Source organism: Camelus ferus, chromosome 4 (assembly GCF_009834535.1).
Source record: "Camelus ferus isolate YT-003-E chromosome 4, BCGSAC_Cfer_1.0, whole genome shotgun sequence".
NCBI lineage: Eukaryota > Metazoa > Chordata > Mammalia > Artiodactyla > Camelidae > Camelus > Camelus ferus.
In genome coordinates, this window is record NC_045699.1 from 3,919,529 (window position 1) to 3,946,083 (window position 26,555).

Here is a 26,555-nt window from a genome sequence, read left to right on the forward strand (position 1 = left end):
GATGCGGACGCCAAGCAGCCCACACGTCACTGGAGAAAGAACCCGGTCTTAGGTGACAAGATGGGCTCACAGTCACGCTTCCATATGTCAGAAGGTGCAGCAGACATCATATTGTGTGATTCCCCACTATGGGTTCTGTTAGCTGCTCACGACAGTCCAGATCAGGCTCAAGATGGGGCCAGCACCTAATGACAGCAAGAATGCAATTTGTCAACAGGTTTAAAACATGATTTTTAAAATTAATTTTTAATTATACCAATAATAGATATCGTCACTTAAAAAATATAAAATGTTGCATATATGGTTAGAGTCGCTTTCCTTGAAATTTGGTCTGATCTCTCTCTCTCTCTTTTTCTCATGTGCCCACACTCTCTTTCTCTCCCTCATGTGCACATACTCTGTCTCTCTCCTCCCTCTGTGTAAGCAGAAATGGCCACCAGCCACCTCATCAGAAATCAGGGCCAGTTGTTTAATTAGTTTTGCACAATCAAACCTCAGCATTCTTCTCTCTTACTAGGTCAGAATCAGTTCTGACCAGCCCCTGGGAAAGATCATTTTGTTGGAAAGCCAGGAAGAGTCCCCTTTTTATTTGTTTAAATTATACGTGGACATGATGCCGGCACTGAAAGGCATCTCCTGTAGAAATAGCTTGGTGTTCATAGGTGGCAAATCCGAATGCTTGTGTAGCTTTTGGAGGCAGTGAAACCAGAGTGCCACCTCAGACAGGTTTTTGTTCTTCACTCTTGACTGGCCTGGCCGTGCGGGTGCCCTGTCTTCCCAGGTGCGTCTTGGTGAAGCGAGCCTGTGTGCCACGGCATTTCTGTCCGTGCCCCCGTGCGCAGGCGGCTCCTTCCATCGTGGCTGGGTTTGACGGGCCAGTCTGGCTCGTCTTGGGTGAGGCTGGCCTTTTATTGGAGTCGGGGGTGCTGCGTTGGGCCTCCAGGTCCCCCTCTCGTGGCCTCTCTGTGATGTGGGGGCCTCGTCAGCCCCATTTTTCAACCAAGTTAGGCCGGGGCCCGTGAAGAGAGGAGCCAGATTTGGACCCAGATCTTCCCACTTCTGACTCTTTGCCGTGCTGAGTGAAGGTGGTCAGGGTCCTGAGACACCCCTCCCCATAAAACACAGGTGATCATTATTTCCTCTGTGTGACTATAGCTTTTCCTAACCTGGACAATCCATCTTGTGCCTTTGAAGAGCTGTAAGAGCGCCCTCTTTAAGGCCAGGTCAAGTACCAGGTGAGGTCCCTGGCTGTGAGCCCGTGGGGCGGCTCTCCTGCCTACCGAGGATGGTGCGAGGTGCCCACCTGGGATCCGTGGTGGCCCACGGTGGGCTCCTGTCGATGTCAGGCAGTGGGGACTCAGGTTGCTAGGGCCATTTCTGGTGCTAGTACTGCCCCCGTGCTGTTCTAGACTTGACTGTTTAAAATGGCACACATTTACTATGTGATCTGGAAATGCAACCAAGTCTTGGTTTTGCAGAAGACACACGGACAGGCTAGCCCACATTTGCGTTCCCTGAGACTTGTGTGGAGCGTTTGGGGGTGCCTGCGTTGAGCCATGCCTTTGTCCTCCCTCCCCAGCGGACAGCACATTCGACAGTGGCCAGGGATCCACGGTGTATTCGGACTCGCAAAGCAGCCAGCAGAGCGTGGTGCTGGGCTCGCTGGCGGATGGAGCCCCGCCCCCCAGCCAGTGTGTGTGCAGCCCCCCCAGTGAGCGTGAGTGACGGGCCTGTCCTGCCGCACGGCCTGCCCTCCCTGGGGGCCTACCAGCCTCCTGCGGTGAGTCAGCCCTCCCCCTCGGGCCAGCGTCCCCGTCCCCACGGCCCGTCTGTGATGGGCCGTCCAGTCTGTGCTGGTCCATGGTCAGTTCCCACCATACGAAAGCAGACCCACCGGAGGGCCATCCTGGCCAGTAACTGCAGGGCTGCAGGCGGGAGCAGCCCGAGATGCACCCTGAAAGACCTGCCAGATGAGGAAATACCACAGACAGCCCAGTGACACCCAGTGCGGGCACATCTGTGCTAAAGCTGGCAGGGTGGAAGTTACTTCTGACTGTTGCAGAGGTGACAGACAAGCATCACTTACAGTAATAAAGCCTTTGATTTTGTCTCAGGGTCCAGCTTCACTGAGGGAGTGTTGAGTATCTCCTGGCATTTCTCCACTGTATATTAGGCAGCCGTTAAGAGTTAGAGGTGTGGGGGGACAGAAGGGAGGTATGTGAACGACCAAACCACGGGAAACAGTTTTCAGGTGATGCTTGAGAAGTAGCACTGAAAGGGCCTCCGTGTTATGCCTGTGGTGTAATTTGTACACTTTGGAAAGACTAAGTTGAAGCATTTGCCTCTGCTGACTGGAGCCCAGGATTTGTTAGCAATTTACATTTGCAGTTTGACTCATTTCATTAAATGAAATAAAATATGATTTTACACAGGAAGAGTTCATTTACAAAAGGGCCACCTGCTTCTCAGAGTGGTGGTTTGGTTCTTGGCTTTAGGTCGCCTGTGCTGGGGCTGAGCCAGGGCATTCTGCCAGCCCTCGTCCCTCCTAGTGCAGGGTCAGACCTTCCCTGGCCACACTGCGCTCTCCACCAGGTCCCTGCTGCGCTGCATCTGTCCCAGCTTTGGCTCACGGGCCAGGACGCCTGAGCACAGGGAGGTCCCGGGCCCAGCCAGCATGCACCGGACAGACTGGGCTGGAGCGCTCTCTCCCGTGTCTTGCCTATTTACACACAAACACCTTGGACAGAAGGGTGGCATTGGAGGGGGTCCCCAGGCTGCCCCAGGGCTCCTGGGGAGGGTTAGTTACCATGGTGATGTGCCCTTGGGACCAGAGTATGAGCCGCTCCTTTGAGGCTCCAGGCCGCCTGCACGGAACCAGGTTCTCAGCTTCAGAAGTTACCTGTGTTCGAATCTGTTTTTTCCACAGCCCTCACCTGCTTCTCACATCCCTAGTATTTTGACGTAAACCCTAGACAGAAAGCTATTTTGCCTCCAAATATTTGTCTGTATCTCTGCAGGATCAAGACTCTGAAAACAAAGCCCAGTACCATTATTGCACCTAAAAATCAACAGGTTAGCAGCCGTTCTTAGCGGCATCAGACATCCAGTGCTCAGATTTCCGACACTTTCCCAGTCTGTGTCTGTGCTGTCCCTGGCAGCGAGGGCTCACTCCTGTCCCTCGTTCTCTCCTAATGGGCGAGTCACTGGAGACTCCTGGCTGTGCAGAGCATCCCGTGCTCTGGCTCTGTCCTGACATTTATTCCCATGTTTTCACGGTCTGTGAATATATCCACATGTATACATTTTTATATAATCCTGTAAACAAGAGACATGCATTTTTATCTTTCCTTCATTTAATGTCAAAACAACCGTTTCTCTCGTGGTGCCACAAAGGGTTCCACAAGTCTCTTAATGATCTTTTCTCATGGTTGCATGATACTCTGGAGCTGCTGTTCTAGGACATTCCCTGCTTGGGCGGTGTGGCCGTTCTCGGTTTGGGGGCCTCCACACCTTGCTTCTCCTGAATCATGTCCGTGGGATAAGTGTCCCTGGCAGGCCGGCAGGCATGGGGGCTGAGAGATGGGTCCCTGTGGATGTCAAGTGTGTGCTTGGGTAGGGGTCCTCAGGGCCGCTGCTGAGCGTGGCTCTGGGTGCTCTTTGCAGCCTGGCCTGTCGGTGGGTTCTGTCCCACCCCCCACACACCCTTCGCTCCCACAGCAGCATTTCCCAGAGACGGCCATGAGCTTTGCCCCTGTGCCTACGGGCCCAGGCCAGCCCACACCCGCTGGCCACCAGGTAAGTGCTGACTACCCCTCCTTATGAGTACCATCAGTGCCTTGGTTCCCCCAGACCCTGCCTGTCCATTTTTGGCTGGCCCGAGCCCGGGGTCCGTGAGCCTCTTGGCAGGTCCAGGCCCCCATGCCCCTTCTCTGCAGTTCCCCTGGGACCAGGGAGTAGATGGGAGTGGGGGCGGGTCTCTTGTTTCTGTGGAGTTCAGGGGTCCATAACACTCAGAGGGCCCCCGTTGCATAGAATAATTCTCCCAGATTGTGTGTCCCAGGCTGTAGGCTGGGTGTTTGAACATACATGTCGGTATACGTGTGTGAGTTGATTTTTTCTGTTGTGTCTAAGCACATGGGGGTATCTCAGGAGGGTGCTGGTGTAAGGGAAGCCCCTTCTCTTTCTAGCCTCTGCTGGCCCAGCCGGTATCGCTGCCACAGGTCCTGGCCCCACAAGCCGTGGGCCCTCTCCAGCCAGTGCCCCCTCACCTGCCTCCATACCTGGCTCCAGCCTCCCAGGTGGTGGCCCCTGCTCAGCTGAAGCCGCTCCAGATGCCGCCGGTGCCCCTGCAGCCAATTGCTCAAGTCCCTCCACAGGTACCTCCCCGTCCCCTGCCCTCCAGCTTCGCCTTCTTTCCCAGCCTGGTTGGCCGTTCTTTGTCCTCTGGGCACATGGGTCCCTTAAGATAGGAACACTTGGAGTGTTGGGGTGGCTGGGTTGCTGTGCTCTCCTGCCCTTGACTTCTGTCCCAGATGCATCCAGGGTGGGGGAAGGTTTAGTCCAGAGTAGGGCCAGAGGAGCCGGGATGGAGCTGTGAGCACAAAACTAGGGTCACTCCCTCCCACGGAGCCACCTGGGACTGTGCTGACCATGGCTCCTTGGGGGTCCAGAGGACAGCTGAGCAGCTTGCCGACTGCAGAGAAGACTGGCCACAAAGCTCAAACTCAACTGTAAAAGTGACTGCTTTTTAATTGCAGTACAGTTGATTTACAATATTGTGTTAGTTTCAAGTGTACAACAAAGTCATTGAGTTATATATATGTATATATATATATTCCTTTTCATATTCTTTTCCATTATAGGTGTAAGATACTGGATATAGTTCCCTGTGCTATTCAGTAAATTCTTGTTGTTTATCTGTTTTATATGTGGTAGTGTGTATCTGTTAACCCCATACTCCTAATTTATCTCCCCTGCCCTTCCCTTTTGTTAACCATAAGTTTGTTTTCTATGTCAGTGAGTCTCTTATGAGTTTCTTTTTATAAATAAGTTCATTTGTATCATTTTTTAGATTCCACATATAAATGATATTTGTCTGACTTATTTCACTTAATATGATAATCTCTAGGTCCATCCATGTTGCTGCAAATAACAATATTTCATTCTTTTTCATGGCTGAGTAATACTCCATTGTATATGTATGTATATATATACTCCATTATATATATATGTATATGTGTGCGTATATATATGTATAATATGTGTGTGTACGTGTGTGCGTGTGTGTGTGTGCGTGTGTGTATATATATATATAATCTCTTCTTTATCCACTCACCTGTTGATGGACATTTAGATTGCTTCCGTGTTAACTGTTGTAAATAGTGCTTCTATGAACATTGAGGTGCATGTATCTTTTTGAATTAGAGTTTTCTCTGGATATATGCCCAAGAGTGGGATTGCAGGATTATATGGTAACTCTGTTTTTAGTTTTTTAAGGAGTTTTTTTTTTTTTTTAAGGAATCTCCATACTGTTCTCCATAATGGCTGCACCAGTTTACATTCCTACCAACAATGTAGGAGGTGTCCCTTTTCTCCACACCCTCTCTAGCATTGTTATTTGTAGACTTTTTGATGGTGGCCATTCTGACCAGTGTGAGGTAATACCTCACTGTGGTTTTGATTTGCATTTCTCTAATAATTAGTGATGTTGAGCATCTTTTGATGTGCCTGTTGGCCATCTGTATATCTTCTTTGGAGAAATGTCTATTTGGGTCTTCTGCTCATTTTTGATTAGGGTTATTTGTTTGTTTGTTTGTTTTGGTATTGAGCTATATGAGCTGTTTGTATATTTTGGAAATTAATCCCTTGTCAGTCACATCATTTGCAAATATTTTCTTGCATTCTCTAGGTTGTCTTTTTGTTTTGTTTATGGTTTCCCTTGCTGTGCAAAAGCTTATGAGTTTGATTAGGTCCCATTCATTTAATTTTTCTTTTATTTCTTTTGCCTTGGGAGCTGACCTAAGAAAATACTGCTATGATTTTTGTCAGAGAATGTTTTGCCTATGTTCTCTTTTAGGAGTTTTATGGTGTCATGTCTTGTATTTAAATCTTTAAGCCATTTTGAGTTTATTTTTGTGTAGTGTGAGAGAGTGTTCTAACTTCATTGATTTACATATGGCTTTCCAGCTTTCCCAACACTGCTTGCTAAAGAGACTGTCTTTCCTCCATTGTATATTCTTGTCTTCTTTGTCGAAGATTAATTGATTGTATGTGTGTGGGTTTGTTTCTGAATTCTCTATTCTGTTTCATTGATGTATATGTCCATTTTTGTGCCAATACCAAGCTGCTTTGATTACTATAGCTCTGTAGTATTGTCTGAAGTCTGAGAGGGTTATGCTTCCAGCTTTGTTCTTTTTCCGTAGGATTGCTTTGGCAATTTTGGGTCTTTTGTGGTTCCTTATAAGTTTTAGCATTATTTATTCTAGTTCTCTGAAAAATGTCCTGGGTAATTTGATGGGGATCACATTAAATCTGTAGCTTGCTTTGGGTAGTGTGGCCATTTTAATAATATTAGTTCTTCCAATCCAAGAGCATGGGATATCTTTCCATTTCTTGGAGTCATCTTTAATTTCCCACTATGACAAACTCACGGCCAATATAATACTCAATGGTGAAAAGCTCAAAGCCTTCCTACTAAATTCTGGAACAAGACAAAGATACCCACTCTCACCACTTTTATTCAACATAGTATTGGAAGCTCTAGCCACAGCAATCAGACAAGAAAAAGAAATAAAAGATATCCAAATTGGAAAGGAAGAGGTAAAATTGTTATTATATACAGATGGCATGATACTCAATATAGAAAACCCTAAAGACTCTATACAAAAACTATTAGAACTGATAAATGAATTCAGCAAGGTAGCAGGATACAAGATTAATGTACAGAAATTTGTTGCATTTCTTTATACTGACCATGAAATATCAGAAAGAGAAAGTAAAAAAACCCAATCTCGTTTAAATATACATCAAAAAAAACCCTCCCAAAAACCAAACCTAGGAATAAACCTAACCAAGGAGGTGAAAAACCTATAAGCTGAGAACTATAAAAGTGACTTCTGCTGCCTGTCTTTGGAGGGGAGCTTCACGTGACTAGTAACACTTGATAACACGTGGCTGATGCTTGGGTGCTGCCTCCCAGGCTAATGTTGTGGTTGGTCACACATGTCTCCAGTGACCCTTTATCGTGGGATGGCTTTCATTTGATGGGTCCCATCACAGTGTTTGAGCAGGGCTAGGATGGGAAATGCTGCTTCATTAGGAAGATGTGAATGTTCCTGTGGTTTACAGCCGCCACCCAGAAGTTTCTTTCGTGTCGGCTGCCACCTGTCACTCAGCCTTGTCCTCATCCCTCCTGCATGAGAGTCACGTTCAACGTCTAGTTAAAGTGCCACCTTGCTCCCAGTGGTCATCGCACTGAGTTGCTTTTCAGAAACACAGAAGTCAATTTGCATATTTTCACAGCCTTATAATTGCACAAAGGCACATATTATGAGATGCAGATGTGCCTGCCACCAGAAAGGCTTCATTTTAGAGAGAACTGTCAGGGAACCTGCTGAAATACGTGAAGTGCTAAATTCAGGAGCTGTCTCCAGGATAGAAGGCCAACGTGGAAGGTTCCAGTGCTCTGCTGTTGCAAGATGCCACTCTTCCTCAGGCCTCATGGCATAGGACGTTCAGCCAGCCAGGAGGGGCTCGAAGATATGCTTTCCCTGAAAGAACCTTCTGAGTAGTGTGGTCTCAGTGTGAATTTCTACAGATTGAAGGGAATCAGGCAAAGTAATTTCAGATGTTTGGAGCCAGTCTGGTAGCTCTGACAGTCCTGGTCTTTCTGAATGAAGATACGCCAAAGCTGTGAAGCTGGTGGTCACTAATGTGACTCCGGGTGTCCTTGCAGTCACCTAGCTGTCACCCCAGAGGGGCCCAGCCAGGACCCCTTCGTGGTGGTGCTGAAGGAAGGCTCTCCTCAGGGTCTCCTGCACCCTGCACCCTTCTGAGGCTTCTTGCCTTTCCTTCCGTTTGACAGCGTTATACGCTTGATTCCATTTATTTATTTTATTTTTATTTTTTTGGGTGGTGTGGCAAATCCATTTTATTGCTGACAAACTGCGTATTCTTTTCTGGAATGAGCGTGCTGCTTTACATTCCCACCAGCAGCATTAGAGTGAGTGAGTCTCCCCACATCCTCACCGGCTGTTTGGCATTATCACTGCTTTTTACTTCAGCTGTCTGCTAAGTGTGGAGTAATGTGGTTTTAATTTGCATTTCACTTGGTTCCGTTTAACTTGGGTTTACGTTTTGGTTCCCCTCCGCAGCAGCTACACAGATGTATCTTGGGCAGAGACTGGGTGATGTGGACCCTCTCACCCAGCACAGATGTGCTGCAGGTGCGCGGGGCCGAGTCCCGGTGGGGCTGACATACCTGTTCTCTTTCAGATGCCTCCGCTTCCTGTGGTCCCCCCCATCGCTCCACTGGCCACCGTCGACAGCCTCCCCGCAGCCCTCCCTGACCTGCCAGCCACCAGTGGGCCCACCGTGCCTCCTCCCTCTCAGTATTTCTCCCCGGCTGTCATCTTGCCAAGCCTCCCACTCAACGCGGCCACTGCCCCGCTGCCCGTGTCGCCGGCCCTGCCTCTGCAGGCGGTTAAGCTGCCCCACCCTCCTGGGGCGCCGCTGTCCGTGCCCTGCCGGACCATAGTGCCAAACGTGGCGGCCACCGCCACCACTATCCCTCTGCTGGCCGTGGCCCCGCAGGGCGTGGCTGCCCTGTCCATTCACCCCACCGTGGCTCAGCTCCCATCCCAGCCCGGGTACCCGGCAGCCTTCCCACAGATGATGCCCAGCGAGGTCCCGCCTTCTCCTCTCCACGCAGCACAGACTGTGCGGGCTGCCCCTCCGCAGACGGCACCCCCCATTCTGCCGCAACCCCACCAGCCAAGTGTCGCCCGCCTTCCGGAGCAGGCTCCTCCGGCCGCCGGCGCTGGGAGCCAGGTAACCCAACTGCTGGCCAGGACCCACCCTCCAGGAGCTGGGAGACCCCTTAGTATGCAAGAGGTTCACAGACCTCTGCTCCTCAGCACCTTGCCCCCGCAGTACGGTGGGAGCAGATAAGCAGGCAGGGCTGTCCCCTGTCATCCAGTGTGTGTGTGTAGGGGTGTCTGCTGCCTCCTCTTGCTTCCCAGCACGGGTTAGGAACCTCAAGAATTGGGGTGGCCAGAAGCTCCAAGGCTGGTTCTTTCCCAAATGTCAGTAGCAGCTGCTTGTGGTGGAGGGGCCCCTGGCCGCGCTGGGCATCGTGGCACCTGCCCTCACCCAGGTGGGGTTGGCAGCCTTGATGCAGCTCCGTCAGCCTCTCCACGGGTGCCAGGGAGGCTCACACTACCTGTTGTGTTACTGTCCAAGTGAAATGGATCACTAACCCCCATTTCAGCAACCAGGAACTGAGGCACATGGTGATCTGAGAGGGGTCTGCTGGTTGTGGACTGGGCAGTGCCGGGGGTATATGGGCTGCTGGTTCCAAGGTGCCATGGTAGACAAGGATGATCTCACAGTCATGTGGGGCCGTGGGCAGCTTGCTGGGCTGACAGTGAAGGGATATGGGGACACCCACCCTGCTGAATGAGTAGCCCCCGTGGCTCCACACACCTGTGCAGCCCATGTGTATTCTGGAGCTCCAGGGCTGTTACCGAACCTCAGGTGAGGAGAGGAGCTTGCATGGGGCCTCTCATCTTGGCAGTGGTTGGGGGGGACCTCTCCTCTTGTTGGGGGGCGCTCTCTCCTTGAGGGGATTCTCACTTGGAACCCCTCCCACCCTGGGGCTGCTTACCTGGGGCCCTCCCACCTGGCCCTAGCCTGGCTCTAAGCGTCAACAGCTGTGTGCCTGTGGGCATGTCCTTTGCCTTCTGAGCCCAGGCTTCTCCCCTGTAAGGTGGGGACTGAGAGCTTTTAAGGCGGGAACCGTAGGGAGTCAGGCCCTGCTCCTGAGTTGCCCCATGGAAGGCTGAGGTGCACAGCCCCCCTTGCGCATGGCTGGGATTGGAACCCAGGCTGTGACCTGACAGGAGGCTGGGATGGCGTAGTTGGTACCATGGCCCTGGTGGCAGTGGCTGGGAGCTCATGACTGGTGCTAAGTATATGCCACACTTCCAGCTTCGCAGGCTGACTCAGCTAGAGGTTCATAAATGAAGTGCAGTTTTAGGTTTGATTTTATACAAATGGCGACACGAGAGTGCCTGTTCTTGTTTGTTTCTGTTAAATCCGCATGCAAACATGCGGTGACCCCCAGGATCTGCAGGGTGTGGGTGGATGGAGGGGGATGTCCGCATTGCCTGTACCCTGTGGTGTGCTTACCCACCTGGGTGGTGGAAGCGCCTGCTTTGGTCCAGGATCCCCAGGGAAGGGGATGGCCCTGTACCCCAACTTGCATGCCTGTCCCCTGTACCCCCAGATCCTGCTTGGCCACCCGCCTCCGTACGCCGTGGATGTCACCACCCAGGTTCGCCAGCCAGGTCCCCACGGTGCCTGCGCCCGCCGCCGTTCTCTCCCCACCTCTGCCGGAAGTGCGGCCGCCCGCCGCCCCCGAGCTCCTGCCTCAGCTCCCCGGCTCCCTGGTCCCCACGGTGGTGGCGGCTGCTCACAGCTTGCCCGGCCAGACCGCTGCGCTGCTGCCGCCTGCTAGCCTGCCGCTCTCCGGCGGGCCTGGGGTCCCTGGCCCCCGCCCGGCCGTTCAGCTGACTGTGGAGCCGGCTGCGGAGGTGCGTGGCCCGCTGCTCGGGGCTTGGCCCGCAGTCCGTCACCCTGACCCCTGACCCCAGCATCACGGCAGCCCTCCTGCGTGGCGACTTCAGCTCTGGAAGTTGGGGATGCCCTTGGGAAGGTGGAAGCGTGTGCCCAGGGACAGCCACGGGTGGTGTTTTTTTATCTCCCTCTGCTGTTCCTGGATGTCACATGTTCCTTAAACACATGCCTGGGTGGAGACCGTGATCTTCACACATGGATTTAGAGTACCTTTCTCTGGAGACGAGGGGAAGGCCTGTGACAGTTCTTCCTGGGCCATGTGCTCCCAGGGATGATCAAAGTGGGTTGGCATGTTTGGAAAGGGCGTGGCCCCAGCTTTTAAGAATCTGCTTGGCTGTGAGCATTAACAGGATAAAAACCCCTCACTCCTGCTACCCTGCCTGGTCTGCTCGCTGTAGTCAGAAGGGAGCAGGTGGTGGGCTGGGCTGTGGAGCTGGGCAGACAGCAAGCTGTGTGCGGCTGTGTCGTGGGGAAGTGAACTTGACCCATCCTCCTCCCCGTGCTTTTATTTCAGGAGCAGGCCTCGCAGGACAAGCAGCCCAGCCTCCCTCAGAGCTGTGAGAGGTAATGGCACACTTGGCCCTCCTGTGCTAGTGCTTCTAACAATGTCACCTGTTTCCAAGCCTGACCTGGTGGGGCCTCCTGGAGCTCTTCTGGGGTCTTTGTCAGTGTCTGTTGAAATTTGGTAGCCAGATACTCCCAGCTGTGTTCTGGGTCCTGGTGCTGATCTGCAATGCTGATGATGTTCTAGAATAGAGAAGCTATGGATGGAGAGTCAGTAGGCCTAGGGGCTGGGGGTAGCCCAGGAGGGAAGGGCAGAGTCCAGCCCACACCCCAGGTCTCCCAGCACCTCGCCATGGGGAACGTCGAGTTTGGGGAGGAAACTGGTTAAGGGAAGTGACTGTGTCCCACCTTTCTGGTACGCCAGCACCAAGCTTGGTGCTCCGCAAAGTCTCGAATCCTACGACAGCCCCACACGGTTGGCCAGTTCCCATCGCTGTTGAACAGGTAGGGGAACCAAGGCACGGGGGAGGATTGTGTCTTCATCCTGACATTTACTGTGAGCTGGTGAAGCCTGATTTACAGGTCAGGAGCTGAGAGGACCAAGGTCCCAGACCAGAAAGCCTGTGTGTTCCCTAGGACCCCAGCACCGCCCAGGACAGACGTCGCAGGGGCAGAAGGGGCAGCAGGCTCAGAGTCTCTCTGCCAAGCATGGCTAGCTTTAGGCGCTCTAGGTTTTTCCAGCTGGGGACACCCAGACACAAAAGCTTCTGGCTGTTTCCTGAAAAGCCAGGTTTCCCACGCGAGGCCGGCTTGCAGGCCCTTCCCTTGGAGACCGTAACGTTCTTGGTTTTCACACAGCTACGGAGGTTCCGACGTCACTTCTGGAAGAGAGATGAGCGACAGCTGTGAAGGTGCATTTGGTGGGGGGAAGCAGGAAGGCAAGACCGCCCGGAAACATCACCGCAGGTCCACCCGTGCGCGTTCCCGCCAGGAGAGGGCCAGCCGGCCCCGGCTGACCATCCTGAATGTGAGTAGCCAGGCGTGATGGGCCGGCAGGACAGGGCTCGCCAGGCACGGTCTCCTCCCTGATCTCAACTGCCTGAGTGTCCTGTAGGTGTGCAACACGGGTGACAAGATGGTGGAGTGCCAGCTGGAGACACACAACCACAAGATGGTGACGTTCAAGTTCGACCTGGACGGGGATGCGCCTGACGAGATTGCTACCTACATGGTGAGGCTGGGTGTCCTGCCTTGTCCGATGACTCAGTGGTGCTTTCCCTGGGGCTGAGATTGGGCTCACGTCTGCCAGCCCCACTGAGGGGAATTTTGGTTGCCAGGCTTCCCCAGCCTCCAGCCTCTGCAGGTGGTTGCCTGTTGTGGGCAGTGCTGGCCCATCACCTGGAGAGCCTGCTTCTCTTGCTGACCCATGCAGCCCCCAGAATGGGGGGACTGGGCCCCCTGGCTGTGTTTCCCCTCTTGGGCTTAGTCCAGAGTTGAAATGAAGCAGATCAGTCAGTGAAGACCCACTGTGGCCAGTGCTCTGGGGCAGGTCCCCACCAGCAGGGTTGCCCGTGTTGTTGCAGGTGGAGCACGACTTCATCCTGCAGGCTGAGAGGGAGACATTCATCGAGCAGATGAAGGACGTCATGGACAAGGCGGAGGACATGCTCAGTGAGGACACGGATGTGGACCGTGGCTCTGACCCTGGGGTCAGCCCGCCACACCTCAGCACCTGTGGCCTGGGCGCCAGGGAGGTGAGTCCCAGGTGCGGGGTCCTGAGAGGGCCTGGGCCTCCTTGTCCCCCCAGCTCCAGGCTCTGTAAATACAACACTGTGATGTTGCTTGTAGAGGAACCTGTAGGTTATGCAGCGCTGGGTGAGGGGGCCAGGAGGGCAAGTGCCTTTAGTCCAGTTAGAAACATCCGAACTCCCAAAGGCCCTCAAATGATTTGAGGCTGGGTTGCGCTGTAAAGTTCTTGTTCCATGCAGTCTGCTGATTTCTGATCTTTTACCTCCTTCAGGAGAGCCGCCAATCCCAAGCAAATGCCCCAGTGTATCAACAAAATGGTACGTCTCCCTTCGAGGCCACATCCGCCAACCAGTCACGCATTTAGAGGAGGCATTTCTGTCATTTCTGTCATTGTCCCTACTCGGCCTTCAAGCAGGCATTTGATAAGAGCCCCACTGAGCATATTGTAGGGGGTTTGGCCATCACACACGGGTGTTGCTGCGGTGTGTGGTGAGTGTGCCTTCATCTGGGGACATCCACCCTGTCTGAGGAGTCACATCTGGCCCAGGTGGGGACTGAGTGTGGCATGGACTCGCTGCGGCCAGCTGGTGCCCCAGCCAGCATCACCCCTTCACTGATGCACTGCGGGTGTCCTGGGCACTAAGCCTGTGCTCGGGGGACTTGTGAGAGCCCTGAGTGGGCTGCACATCCTCCCCACTGGTGCAGGAAGAGTTCTCCAGATTCCCCTATGGCAGGTCTAGTGCCTGTGGCAAAGGGTCACACCAGACTAGGGAGAAACCTGCTCGCTCTCACCAGCTGTTTTTGTCCTACCCCTTAGTCCTACACACTGGGAAGAGGTGGTTTATCATCTGTCCGGTGGCAGAGCACCCAGCAGCAGAGGCCCCCGAATCTTCACCCCCACTTCCTCTGAGCTCCCTGCAGCCAGAAACCAGCCAAGGTATGAGCATCCAGAACCCCCTAAACCCTCCTCCCTGATAACTCAGTGTGCCTCCTCCTGTCTGTTACTCCACATCACCCCATGGTCCTCAGGCTGGCTTTACTTGTGCTCATGTTCCACCAGCATGTGCTGGGTGCCCAGCAAAGTGCAAGGGTCTCATTCTGCACTGTTGACCCAAGGCCCATAGAAGTCTGTGGGGCTGTGTCCTTGTCTGTGTCCCTGTGCTGGTTTTCCACCAAATGAGCCAAGTCAAGGTAGCCCTCAGGCTTGGGCCTGTCCATTACCTCTGCTGTGCAGGTGAGGCACATGGGCTGCACAGGTGTGTACTGAAAGGGCTCTGCCCTCACCCTTTCTTACCAGTGTTGTTGCAGACAAAGTCCTAAGAAAAATCATAAAACATTTTCATATGAACAAGAATGAAAATGCAACATAATAAAATGTATGGGATGCAGCCAAAACAGTAATTAGAGGCAAATTTATAGCACTAAATGGTTAGAGGAAGAAAGGAGTCTCATCAGTAACCCAAGCTTTCACCTTAAGAAACCAGAAGAACTAGAACAGAATCCAAAGCAAGCAGAAGGAAGGAAATAAAGACCAGAAATTAATGAAATTAGAGGCAAAAACAGTAGGAAAAACAGTGAGACAAAAACAGTAGAAAAAACAGTGAAACAAAAAACCGAGTCTTTGGGAAAAAATCAATAAAATTATTAGCCTCTTGTAAGACTGTCAAAGGAAAAGATGCAGAATACCGGTGTCAGTAATAAAAGAGGAGATACCACTACAGACCTCACATTATGGATAATTATGAAGTCACTGAAAATGAAATCAGGGCATGGAATACTATGGCGAAACCTACACACATAAGAAACTGACAACTTAGATGAAAGAGACTAATTCTGTGAAAGCCACAAACTACTAAAACTCATTCAAGATGGAATAGATAACCTGAATACTCCTATACCTATTTAACAAGATTGAATCTGCAGTGAAAAACTGCCAAAAGGATTTTCTAGGCCCAAATAGTTTCACCGGTGAGTTCTATCAAACATTTGAAAAAACAGATAGCACCAGTTCTATGCCAGCTCCTCCAGAAAATGGAAGAGGAAGGTGCACTTACTGAATCATTTTATGAAGCCAGCAGTGCCCTGATATCAAAACCACACAAAGGCAGTACCAAAAGAGTGACAGACCCAGATCTTTCATGGATATAGAGGGAAAAATATCTCAATAAAATATTAAAAAGTCAAATCTAGCAATATATAAAAAGAGCAACATACCGTAACAAAGTGGAGTCTATCCTTGGAAGGCAGCATTAAAAATCAGTTACTCCACCAGATTAATATCAATGGGAATTTCCCTTCCCTATACAGGGATAGACAAATGATCGTATCAGTTGAGACAGAAAAAGTATTTGACAAGATAGAGCACTCAATATTGATAAAAAAATTATCAACAAAGTAGGAACACGGGAACTTCCTCAACCTGATGAAACGCATCTGCAGAAAACTGACTGCTAACATCGTATTTAGTAGTGAAAAGCCAAATGTGTTTTCCTTGAGATTGAGATCATGGCATAGATGTCCACTCTCTCTGTTCCTATTCAACATCAAACTAGAAGTTTAGATTCCAGATGAGCAAGAAGCAGAAATAAAACGATGTGGATTGAAAAGGCAGAAATAAAACTGTCCCTGCAGCTAATATGATTTTATATGGAAAAAAATCACAAGGATTCTAAACAACAAACAACTCTTAGAACCAGTAAGTGAGTTTAGCAAGATCACAGGATGCATAGTCAATAACAAAAATAACTCTGTATTTCTATATGCTAACAGTGAACGAACAACAAAAAAACTAAAATTTTGAAAGAATACTATTTACAGTAGCTCAGGAAAAAAAAAAAAAGGAATACGTAGCTATAAATTTAACAAAATATATACAGGATCTGTATGGTGAAAACTACACTGATGAAATGGATTAAAAATGACCTAAATTGTGGAGAAACGTATTGTGTTTATAGATTGGAAGATTCAACATAGTAAAAATGTCAGTTCTCTCCAAAGTAATAAACAGATTTAATGCAATACCAATAAAAATTCAAACAGCATATTTTTTGCAGATATAGACAAGCTGGCTCTAAAATTTATATGAATGAACAAAGGTAATTGAAATAGCTAAGCAGTTTTTGAAAAAGGACAAGTTGGAGGAATCACACCACCCAATATTAAGATTTATTACAATGTTAAAGTGCCCTTGACAGTGTAATATCAATCCCCTTGACAAGAGGATTGATACATAGATCAATGGAATAGAATAGAGAGCCCAGAAATACATCCATAAAAATATGGCTATGTGACTTTTAGAAGAAAACATTGGAGAAGAACCTTTGTGACCTGTGCCAGGGAGTTCTTAGACCTCTCTCCAAAAGGTAACCTGTAAAAGAAGGAAATGGATAAATCAGACATCATCAAGATAAAACTCTTTCGTTCTGTGGAAACCACTGTTAAGAGAAGGAAAAGACAAGCTACAGACTGGGAGAAAATGATTGCAAATTACATGTTCAGCCTAGTATTTGTCCCTGAACTATTATAAAGAAACTCGCAAACTTGTAAGAAAACAAAAAACTCGACTGAAAAATGGACAATAGACTTGAAGAGACATTTCCCCAAAGAGAATAGAAGGATGGCAGCTAAGCACATTAGAAAAAAAAAAAAAAATGCCATTGACTACCAGGGAAATACACATTAAAACCACAGTGAGGGATCACCTGTTAGAACAGCTAAACTGCCAGTACTAAGTTTTGGTGTGGTTATGGAGTAAATGGGTCTCATAAATTGTTAGTGGGAATGCAGAATGGTACAGCTATTCTGGATAACAGTTTGGTATTTTTAAAATAAAAGATGTGCTTAACATACAGCACAGCAGTTTCACTCCTCAGTATTTACCCTGGAGACATGAAAGCTCATGTCCACTAAGCACTTATGTATAAGTGGTTATAAGAGTTCAGTTCCCAATTGCCCAAACTGGCAACACCCCAATATCCTGCAGTAAGTGAATGGACAAACAGATTGTGGTGCTTTGAAAAGCAAACAAACTGTTGACACGTGCAGCAACATGAGTGAACCCCAGAGGCATACTGAGTGCAAGAAGCTAGTCTCAGATGGATGCATACTGTATAATCCCACCTACGACGACATTTTCGAAGATGCAGATACGGAATCAGTGTTTGCCAGGAGTTAGGAGTGGGGGACAAATGCGAGTATAAAGGGGTAAGTCAAGGCAAGTTTTTGGGAGTGATTGAATTATTATGTGTCTTGATTATGGAAGTAATTATATGATATATGTGTGCTAAAATTCTCAGAACTCTACACCTACAGAAAAAGGCTATCTTACTGTAGGATAACTTAAAAAGTGAAGGAAAAAAAAAAAAAGCTGACCTATGTTGAAAGAAGTATATAACCAGGCAGATAATGAGGCAAGACAGCATGAAAGAAAAGCAGAAGCAACAATAGACAATAAAAAAGACCCTTAGACTTCTCCTTTAGGCTGCAATGGATAATAGGCACTTGATTTATTTTCCCTCAAAATGACTAAAAAAGCATGCAAAAATATGAAACTATTTTTTTTAACTTAGAACATAAGGCAGTGAAGGACATTGATCCCTGCAAGACTGAAAAAATTGTGTGATCATTTCAGCTGACTGTGCTGAGAAAGTTGCCACACCACAGAGCAGAGAGGGAGGAACGCAGGTAGAGTTCAGCCAGCTTCCTGTGGTGAGGAGACTGGCCTGAGAGTCTGAGGAGGCCTGCGGGCAAGAGTTTTCAGGGTAGACTTCTGGAGAGGAGAGAGCAGCACAAAGGGAAAATGCTGGAGACTGACAGAGGATTCCCCTTGATCATTTTGCCAGTGGACTGTACATGAGGATGCTAGCCAGTGCCAGGAGACGAGCCACCCCCAAGGATACTGGAACTGGCCAGGGAATGTCTGTTCCCAGCAGTTAGCTGGAACAACTTACAATTTAAGGGGCATTGGGTCGAGTACTGAAAAGGGCCTTGGAGAAGGTCATGGAGAAAAATAAGCCCTACACAAAATGTTCTTCTTGTCCCACCTAGCAGATCTCAAGCACAAGATCTGAAAAGATCAAGCCAGAATAACCTAACTGTATCCCACGACAAAGAATGTTATTAGCCATACAAATTCATCCAGCACCCAGGAAGGTAAATTTTACATTGCCTGATACCTAGTCAAAATTACCAAGCAGGACAAAATGAGAAAAATCCTGCATTCTAACCCACCCATAGCTGACCAGTTGTTAGAATTAGCAGACAAGCACATGGATACAGTTATTACAGCTGTATTCCGTATGTCCTAAAAACTGGAGGAAAGGAATCAGATTTACCATATTGATAAAATAGAAAAGACATAATCCATATGATCAGCTCAATAAATGCAGAAAAGGAATTTGATAAAATTCAGCAACTATAAACATCCTCAGCAAACTCTATATGAACTATTTAGGGTTAAACCTGATCAGGTATCTGTAAGACCTGTACAGTGGAAACTAAAAAACAATGTGGATGGAAACTAAACGACTTAAAGAAGCATCCTGTTCATGGGTCAGAAGACCCAGTGTTGTTACAGTGTTAATCCTCTCAATCGGTCAACAGATTTTATGCAGCTACCATCAGAATCCCAGAAGTGTTTTCTGGCAATTGAAAAGCTGACTCTGAATTTCATGTGAAAAAGTAAAAGACACTAGAATTTGGAAATAAGAGAACTAGATTGGAATGTTAACACTAACTGACTTCAGGAGTTATTATAAAACTATAGTGATCAAGACAAGGTGATATTGGTATAAATACAAGTAAACAGATCAGTGGAATAAAAATAGAGTCCAGAAATAGACACAAACACACAGAGACACTTAATTTTTTATAGACGTGCAAAGGACATTCAGTGAAGAGAAAACAATTTTTTCCCAGTTGGTCATCCGTATGTAAAATGAGTATCAATTCGTACTTAATGCTGTACACAAATATCAACTCAAAATGGAATATAAACCTAAATGTAAAACTGAAAACTAACTTATAGTAGAAAACGTAGGTAAAAGTTTGTGTGACCTTGAGTTAGACAGAATTCTTAGATATAGCACCAAAGCATGATCTACAAAAAAAAAAAAAATGGTAAATTAAATGTCATCAAGTTTAAAATGTCTGCTCTTTGAGAAACACCAAGGGAGTGAAAAAATAAGCCCGAGATTGGGAGAAAATATTTATTAACCATGTATGTAATAAAGGGCTTTTGTCCAGATAATACGAGGAACTCTCAAACTGCAATGAGAATAAAATTAAAAAGCTAACAAAAATATTTTTACAGACACTTCATCTAAGATATGTGGGTGTCAAATAAGTGTATGAAAAGGTCATTATTCAGTAGGAAAATGCAAATTAAAACTGCAAGGGGATGCCTCTACATACCTATTAAAGTAGCTGAAATTTAAAAGACCAAGTTGGTGAAGATGTGTAGGAATTGAAACTCTTATACACTGTATAAAATGGAAAGCAATTAGAAAACTTGGGAAAGCAATTTGATTTTTTTTGAAAAGGTAAACATACAGCTACCACAGTATCTGGCCATTCTGCTCCTAGGTACATATCCAAGAGAAATGAAAGCAGACGTTCATACAAAGAATTATATAGGATGTTCATAGCAGCTTTATTTATAATGGCCAGGACCTAGAAATAGCCTGGTGAACAGATAAACACTGATTTATCCATACAGTATAATACTACTCTGCAATAAAAAGGAACGAACAATTGATATTCATTACAGCATGGGTGACTCTTAAAATATACTGATGAAAGATGCTAGATGAAAAAAAAGGATACTATGTGATTGCATTTATGTGAAAGACTAGAAAATGCAGACTAATGGATCCCACTTGGCTGCGTTTTCACATATGTGTAGCATGTTGCTAGATTCTATTTGCTAAGGCTTTAAGGATAATTTTAGTGCCATTATTTATTATATTCCTTTTGTGTTATTTTTCTCAATTTTACTGTTAACGTTTTGCTCAACTTATTAAAGAATCTTGAAACCTAAAAAAAAAAAAGAGAGAATGCAGATTAATCTGTAGGGACAGAAGACAGATCAGTGGTTGTCTGGGCACGATGGTACGGCAGAAAAGGGAGAGAGGGATCGATTACAAGATTCATGAAAAAATATTTGGTAGAATGATAGACGTATACATTATATTGATGGTGGTGAGAGTTTTGTTTATATGCCTGTGTCAGAACTTATAAACTCTACACTTTAAATATGTCCAATTTATTGCATGTCAATTGTACTGCAGCATAGTGGTTAAAAACAAAAGAACAATAACAAAGAAAGTTGACTTCCAGGGGCTCCAGATGGTGGAGTTACCAGACAGATAACTACCTGCTTAGTATTAAAATAAATAAATGACTAGAGTGAAACTTTTGACAATCACAAACTATACCAAAAAAAAAAAAGAAAAAAGAAAAACCCCCCAAACAAACAAGGAAAAAAAAAAAACCCCAAAAACAAGCTGAAAGGAAACTCACCCAACAGCTGAGTGTGGTAAGACCTCACTGGATGGTTTGTACGCTGTTAGGGAGAGAATTAGCAAACTGACAAGTAACTCAAAAGAAAATGTTTAAAGTAGAATAAGGATATTGAAACTGATGGAAAATACAAAAGAGGAGCTAAGATATGTAGGGATTACCATGAGATGGTCAAGCATATATAACTGGATTCCTAGAAAGTAGAAGAATGAGACAAAATCAAGTTTGACGAGATAATGCAGAGAATTGAAAGGCCTTAAGCCACAAATTCAAGAAGCCCTCTGAACTCAGAGAGAGAAAAACTACACTTAAATATATTGCAGTTAAAGTACTGAATACCAAAGGCTGACAAAGGAGTTTAAAGGATGCTAGCAGAAATATCAGGTACCTTTAAAGTACCTGCAAGACTGACTTGGACAGCTCCCATCTCATTAGAGACGGGGTTTGCCAGTTCACCGAGGAATGCTGCTATCCTCAAAGTGCTAAGGAAAATAAGCACAGGACTTGAATCTGTACTTGATGACAGCGTCCTGTATCAATTAAGATGAAGTAAAGACTAAAGGGACTCATCACCTGCACATCTCAACTAAAGATATATACCGGGGGGGGGGGGTATTTTTATGCCAAAGAACAGTGACCCCTGATGTAAGGTCAGAAATGCAAGAGGGAATAAAAGCAATGGAATTATAAACACATGGGTAGGTCTAAAGGAATGCTGACTGTATGAGAGCATAATGTCTTCTGAGATTTGAAATATATTTGTTGTGTTAAAATGCAGGAAAATAAGGGCACATTTATCAGAGGGAGGGAATTATACTCACAGGGCTCCCGGGCTCTTGCATTGTTGGGGAAGAGAACCAAAATCAAGAATGTATATTGCAGTCTATAGAATATGCTCTTGAGAGCTGTCAAATAATAGGTAACTTCCACACTCATGGGGGAGTAGGGGAGTGGGGAAGAATTTTTTAAGAACAAAAGGCAAAGAAGGAGAGAAAAAGCAACATCGAGCACAATGAATGTATAGAAAGTCATTAGTTAGATGGTGGTTTTAACTGTAATAGAGCAATTATTAAATCAAATGAAATAAATATCAAAGTTTGTCAAATGTGAAAAAAAGAATGACTAGTAAGACTAAGATACAAGACTACAAAAGGTGAAGAGTAAAGAGATGGAAAAAGATAAAGCATGCAAGTACTAACCTAAAGGAAGCTGGTGTAGATCTTTTTATATCAGACAAAATAGACTTTAAGGCAAAAACATGATGGTACAAGATTCAGCTATCCAGGAAGGTCGAATAATTCTATATTTGCATGTCTTTAATAAAACAGCCCCAAAATAAATACAGCAAAAATTAACAGAACTAAATGAAGAACTAGAGTAATCTACAGTCATCATGGGAGTTTTAACTTTCGGAACAGGAAGACAAAAATTAGTAAGGATATAAAGGATTTCAACAATAGAATTAGCAGTCTTGTTTTATATATAGGACACCCAACAGCTGAAGAATACACATTTTTTTTTCAAATCCACATGGAATATTTTTAAATTAGCCATATTCAGGACACGCAGCAAATCTCAACAAATTTAAAAGGACCAAAATCATTCAGTGGCTTTTCTCTAAATACAGTTGGGAGTAAGCTAGAATTTGAAAACAAGAAGATACCTAAAATGTCTACACATATTTGACAGTTAAGAAAAACATTTTTAAAATCCCAGGAAGCAGGAAAGAAATTATAATGGACATTAAAAAAAATTCTGAATTATAATAATATGAAAATTATGCAAATGAAAATATTACAAAACAGAAACAGACTCACAGACATAGGAAACAAACTCATGGTTACTGGAGCAGGGAAAGGGGTTGGGGAGGGATAAATTGGGAGTTCAAGATTTGCAGATACTAACTACTATATATAAAATATGTAAATAACAAGTTTATACTGTATAGCCCAGGGAACTATATTCAATATCTTGTAGGAACCTATAATGAAAAAGAACATGAAAATGAATATATGTATGTATATGTATGACTGACCTATTATGCTGTACACCAGAAATTGACACAACATTGTAAACTGACTATATTTCAATTTTTAAAAATTCTGCAAGCATAGCACGCATTCAGAAAATTAAAAAAAATCAGTGAACAAATAGAAAAGTTTTCATCATAAACCATTTGTTCAAGCTAATCAAAAAATAAAATTCTACCACTCTTTGAAAAAAAATACATATCAAAACTTGTGGGATGCAGCTAAAGTTATATTTTGCTTTAAATTCACTCATTAGAAAGGAGCATTAAATGCACTTATTAGAAGGGAGAAAAGGCTAAAAATCACAGTTGAAAGTATACCCACTGTAAAAAGTTAGAAAGAGAAGAGAAAGTTGAATGGAAATGAAAGAAAGAAAACAGATAAAAGCATAAATTAATGAAATATAAAATAAATATACAATAGGGTATCAACAAAGCTTAAAGTTGGTTCTTTGAAATGGCTAATAAAATTAGCAAGCCCTTGGTCAGACTGACTAGAGAAAAGAGAGAAGGCACAGTTAATATCAGGAATGAAAAAGAAGGACATTGCTACAGTCTGACAAACTTAAAGAAAAAGACAAGAGTGTATAAGTCCATGCCAATTAATTTGAAAACTTTTGTGGGTATTGTCCTGGAGAAGTGCAACCTACCACACTTATGTAAGAAGAAATGGGAAATCTGAAAAGTGCTATAAACTTAAAAAAATTTGAATCCGTATTTAAAAACTTCACGTTTATGCTTTGTGGTGGCAAGATTGCCGATGCAGTTCAGTGTATAGCCTTCGAGGTTCAAGTGCAGGCAGGAAACAGAGTTCTCTCATTCAGAAGCTCTCGGCCTGACTCCACTATGCATAATTAGGATTAATATCTGTCTCTAAAGCAATCATGTGACCAGATGGCTGGAATGCACAGACTGACTTGTGCCCAAGTTGCATGCGCAACCCTGGAGTTGATAGTAGGGACAACTGTTCCCTAGAGGAAATTCAAAGTGCCGCTACATGAGGGAGGGGGTGACTGCTGCATAGTCAAACCTGAAACATGCTCATGATAGTGACAGAAGTAACTCACTCAAATGCTGGGAAAGATGGGATAATTGTTGAGAAAAAAAGAGAGAAGACAAAAGGTTCATGTGAGGAATGGAGAACTTTTTCCAGATTAGAAAACAGATTGAAACAGACCCTCAGAAGAAAACGGGGAGGAATGACATCAGCTAGAATGAAGACTAAGAGATAGCATTCATCCTCCCTTATAAACAACAATTAGACATTTATCTATAAACAGAAATAGCCCTGGGATGGCTCAAGAATTCAGTTAAGAACCCGTGGCAACAGAGTGGAGCCAAAACAAAATAGCTACACAGAAAGGATTGGAGGAGATGGACTTACGTGAGATGTCAGGAGGTGGCTAGGGATAAAGGAGGTGGAAGTATCCGTAAGTTGCACAGCCTGTGCCTTCATGGTCCCCAGGGACCTGCTCTGTGGACTCAGCAGCCTTTGCAGCTAAGGATCTCACAGCCACCGTGGCAGCTATGGGCTCCCCACAGCTTTCACAGTAGAGGACCCTGTAGCATTAGTAGGCATGGACTCCAGTTGCCTGCTCCACAGAAGATATTAGAAGCTTTCACCACTGAGGTAACCAACAGTCATTGCTGCCACAAACTCCCCAGGGATGCTGCTGCACCTTATTTGTCTCCCCCAGAAGGAGCTGCTGGACTGCTGCCCTGGGACCAGGACTGCCAGCTGCCTCCCCCAGCCCTGTGTGCACCCTAGACCCCAGAACCCTGGCTGCTCTGGTTGCACCCATACTTCAGATCCCAGCTCTGTGATAACTCTACACTCATGCACCCGGCCACTGCTTTCAGGCCGGCCAGAACCTGGAGCCATCATCCCTCTGTGAGTGCCTGTGCACTAGACCTCTGCTCTGTCTCTGTGCCATGAGCACCTACACATCAGAAACCAGTGCTACTACTACCAGGAGGGTGCCCATAAGCTGGACCCAGTGCCAAGAGGTATCCCCTCAGCCACAACATCCCCATGGGAGAAGAAGAGATCAGGAGGCACCAGCAGCCTTCACCACTGAAGACCTCAGTGGCCCCCACAACCACCTGCAGGTGAGGACCCCCTGCTATCTTTGCCAGTGCTGACCCCAGCTGATGGAGCTACACAGAGACTACACCCCTGGGCCTGCCCTCTACCTGGAACTAACATACCCCACCCAGCTGGTGTCCCTGCACCCAGTTGCAGGTAAAAGTCTTCCCTACTGAAATCAATTTGTAAATTCTAGAAGAGATGACTGCTCCATCAGATGCACAGGTATGAACACAAGGTTATAAGAAGCATGAAAAAGCAAGGAAATGTTAACACCACTAAAAAGAGCACAGTAATTTGCCAGTAACTGACCCCACAGAATTGAAGATGTCCAGGTTGTCATAGAATTCACACTGCTTGTCTTGAGAAAATTTGGTGAGCTACAAAAGAACACATGTAGACAACAAAATCAGGAAAGCAATACATGAACAAAATGAAAAGTTCAACAGAGAAATAGAAATCATGAGAAGAACCAGATTCTGGAGCTGAAGAATACAATGAATGAAATGAAAAATACAGAAAAGAGCATCAACTGCAGACCTGGCTAAGAAGAAGAAAGAATCTGTGAACTTGAAGACAGGTCACTTGAAATTATCCAGTTGTAGAAGAAAAAAGAAAGAATGGGGAGAAAGTGAAGAGAGCCTATGTGAGTTATGGGGCACCATCAAGCAACTAATATTTGCATTATGGGAGTCCCAAGGGAAGAGAGAGAGAGAAAAGGCAAAAAGCTTATTTAAGAAATTCCCAAATCTAAGAAGAGATGCACATCCAGGTACATGAATCTCTTAAGTCCTCATATAGATTTAACCCAAAGAAAACTTTACCAAGACACACTATAATAAAGCTATAAAAATTCAAAGACAAAGAATTTTGAAAGCAGCAAGAGGGGGGAAAAATACTCATTTCACACCAGAAAATGCTCAAAAAGCTTTCAGGAGAGAATGGAATAATATACTCAAAGTGCTGAAAGGGAAAAAAGCTGATGACCAAAAGTTACTACTTTACTTTTTTGACTGGCAAAGCTATACTTCAGAAATGAAAGAAATACTGTCCCAAACAAACAGAAGTTGAGGGAGTTCATCACCACTATACCTGCCTTACAAGAAATGTTGAAAGGAGTTCTTTAAGCTAAAGTGAAAAGACAGTAATATGTAAATGAAAACACATGAAAGTATACAATTCACCTGTAAAATTAAGTATATAGTTATTCAGAATAGCATTATAATGACGGTGTGTAAATGACTTAACTCTAATAGATAAAAGACAAAAGGGTGAAAAATAGCTGTAGTTATAATAATGTTAAAATGGATACACAAAATAAAAGATACAAACTGTGAGATCAAAAACATTAAATGTGTAAAAGTGGGGGAAGTAACAGTGTAGAGTCTTTGTGACCAAAGTTATCAGCTTAAAGTAGGCAGTTATAACAGCATTTTTATTGTAAGCCTCACGGTAATCACAAAGTAAATGTCTATAATAGATACAGAAAAGATAAAGGAAACAAAGCATGACACTATGGGAAATCATCAAACCACAAAGGAAGACATCAAGAGAGGGAGAAAGGAACAAAGGAACTACAAAACGGTCAGAAGACAATGAATAAGATGGCAGTAGGAAGTTCTTATCAATAATTACTTTAAATGTAAATGGGTTAAGTTCACTAATCAAAAGATAGACAATGAATTAAAAAAACAAGACAAAAGTATATGCTGTCTACAAAAGACTAACTTCGACTTTGATGGCATATACATGCTGAAAGTGAAGGATGGGAAAATGTATTCCAGGCTGATGAATACCGAGAGAGAGCAGGGGTGG

General features: G+C 45.8%; 1 protein-coding gene across 1 annotated transcript in view; it reads left to right on the plus strand.

Moving 5' to 3' along the window:
* The window catches only part of WNK2 (WNK lysine deficient protein kinase 2), a 116,389-nt gene that overhangs the window by 50,570 nt on the left and 39,264 nt on the right, over window positions 1-26,555 (plus strand). The window contains 13 exon segments of the mRNA XM_032477421.1: window positions 1,580-1,710; window positions 1,712-1,780; window positions 3,664-3,795; window positions 4,188-4,376; window positions 8,494-9,048; window positions 10,505-10,543; window positions 10,545-10,811; window positions 11,369-11,418; window positions 12,217-12,385; window positions 12,473-12,589; window positions 12,942-13,112; window positions 13,379-13,424; window positions 13,925-14,044. Of these exon segments, the coding sequence (XP_032333312.1) occupies window positions 1,580-1,710; window positions 1,712-1,780; window positions 3,664-3,795; window positions 4,188-4,376; window positions 8,494-9,048; window positions 10,505-10,543; window positions 10,545-10,811; window positions 11,369-11,418; window positions 12,217-12,385; window positions 12,473-12,589; window positions 12,942-13,112; window positions 13,379-13,424; window positions 13,925-14,044 (2,055 nt within the window).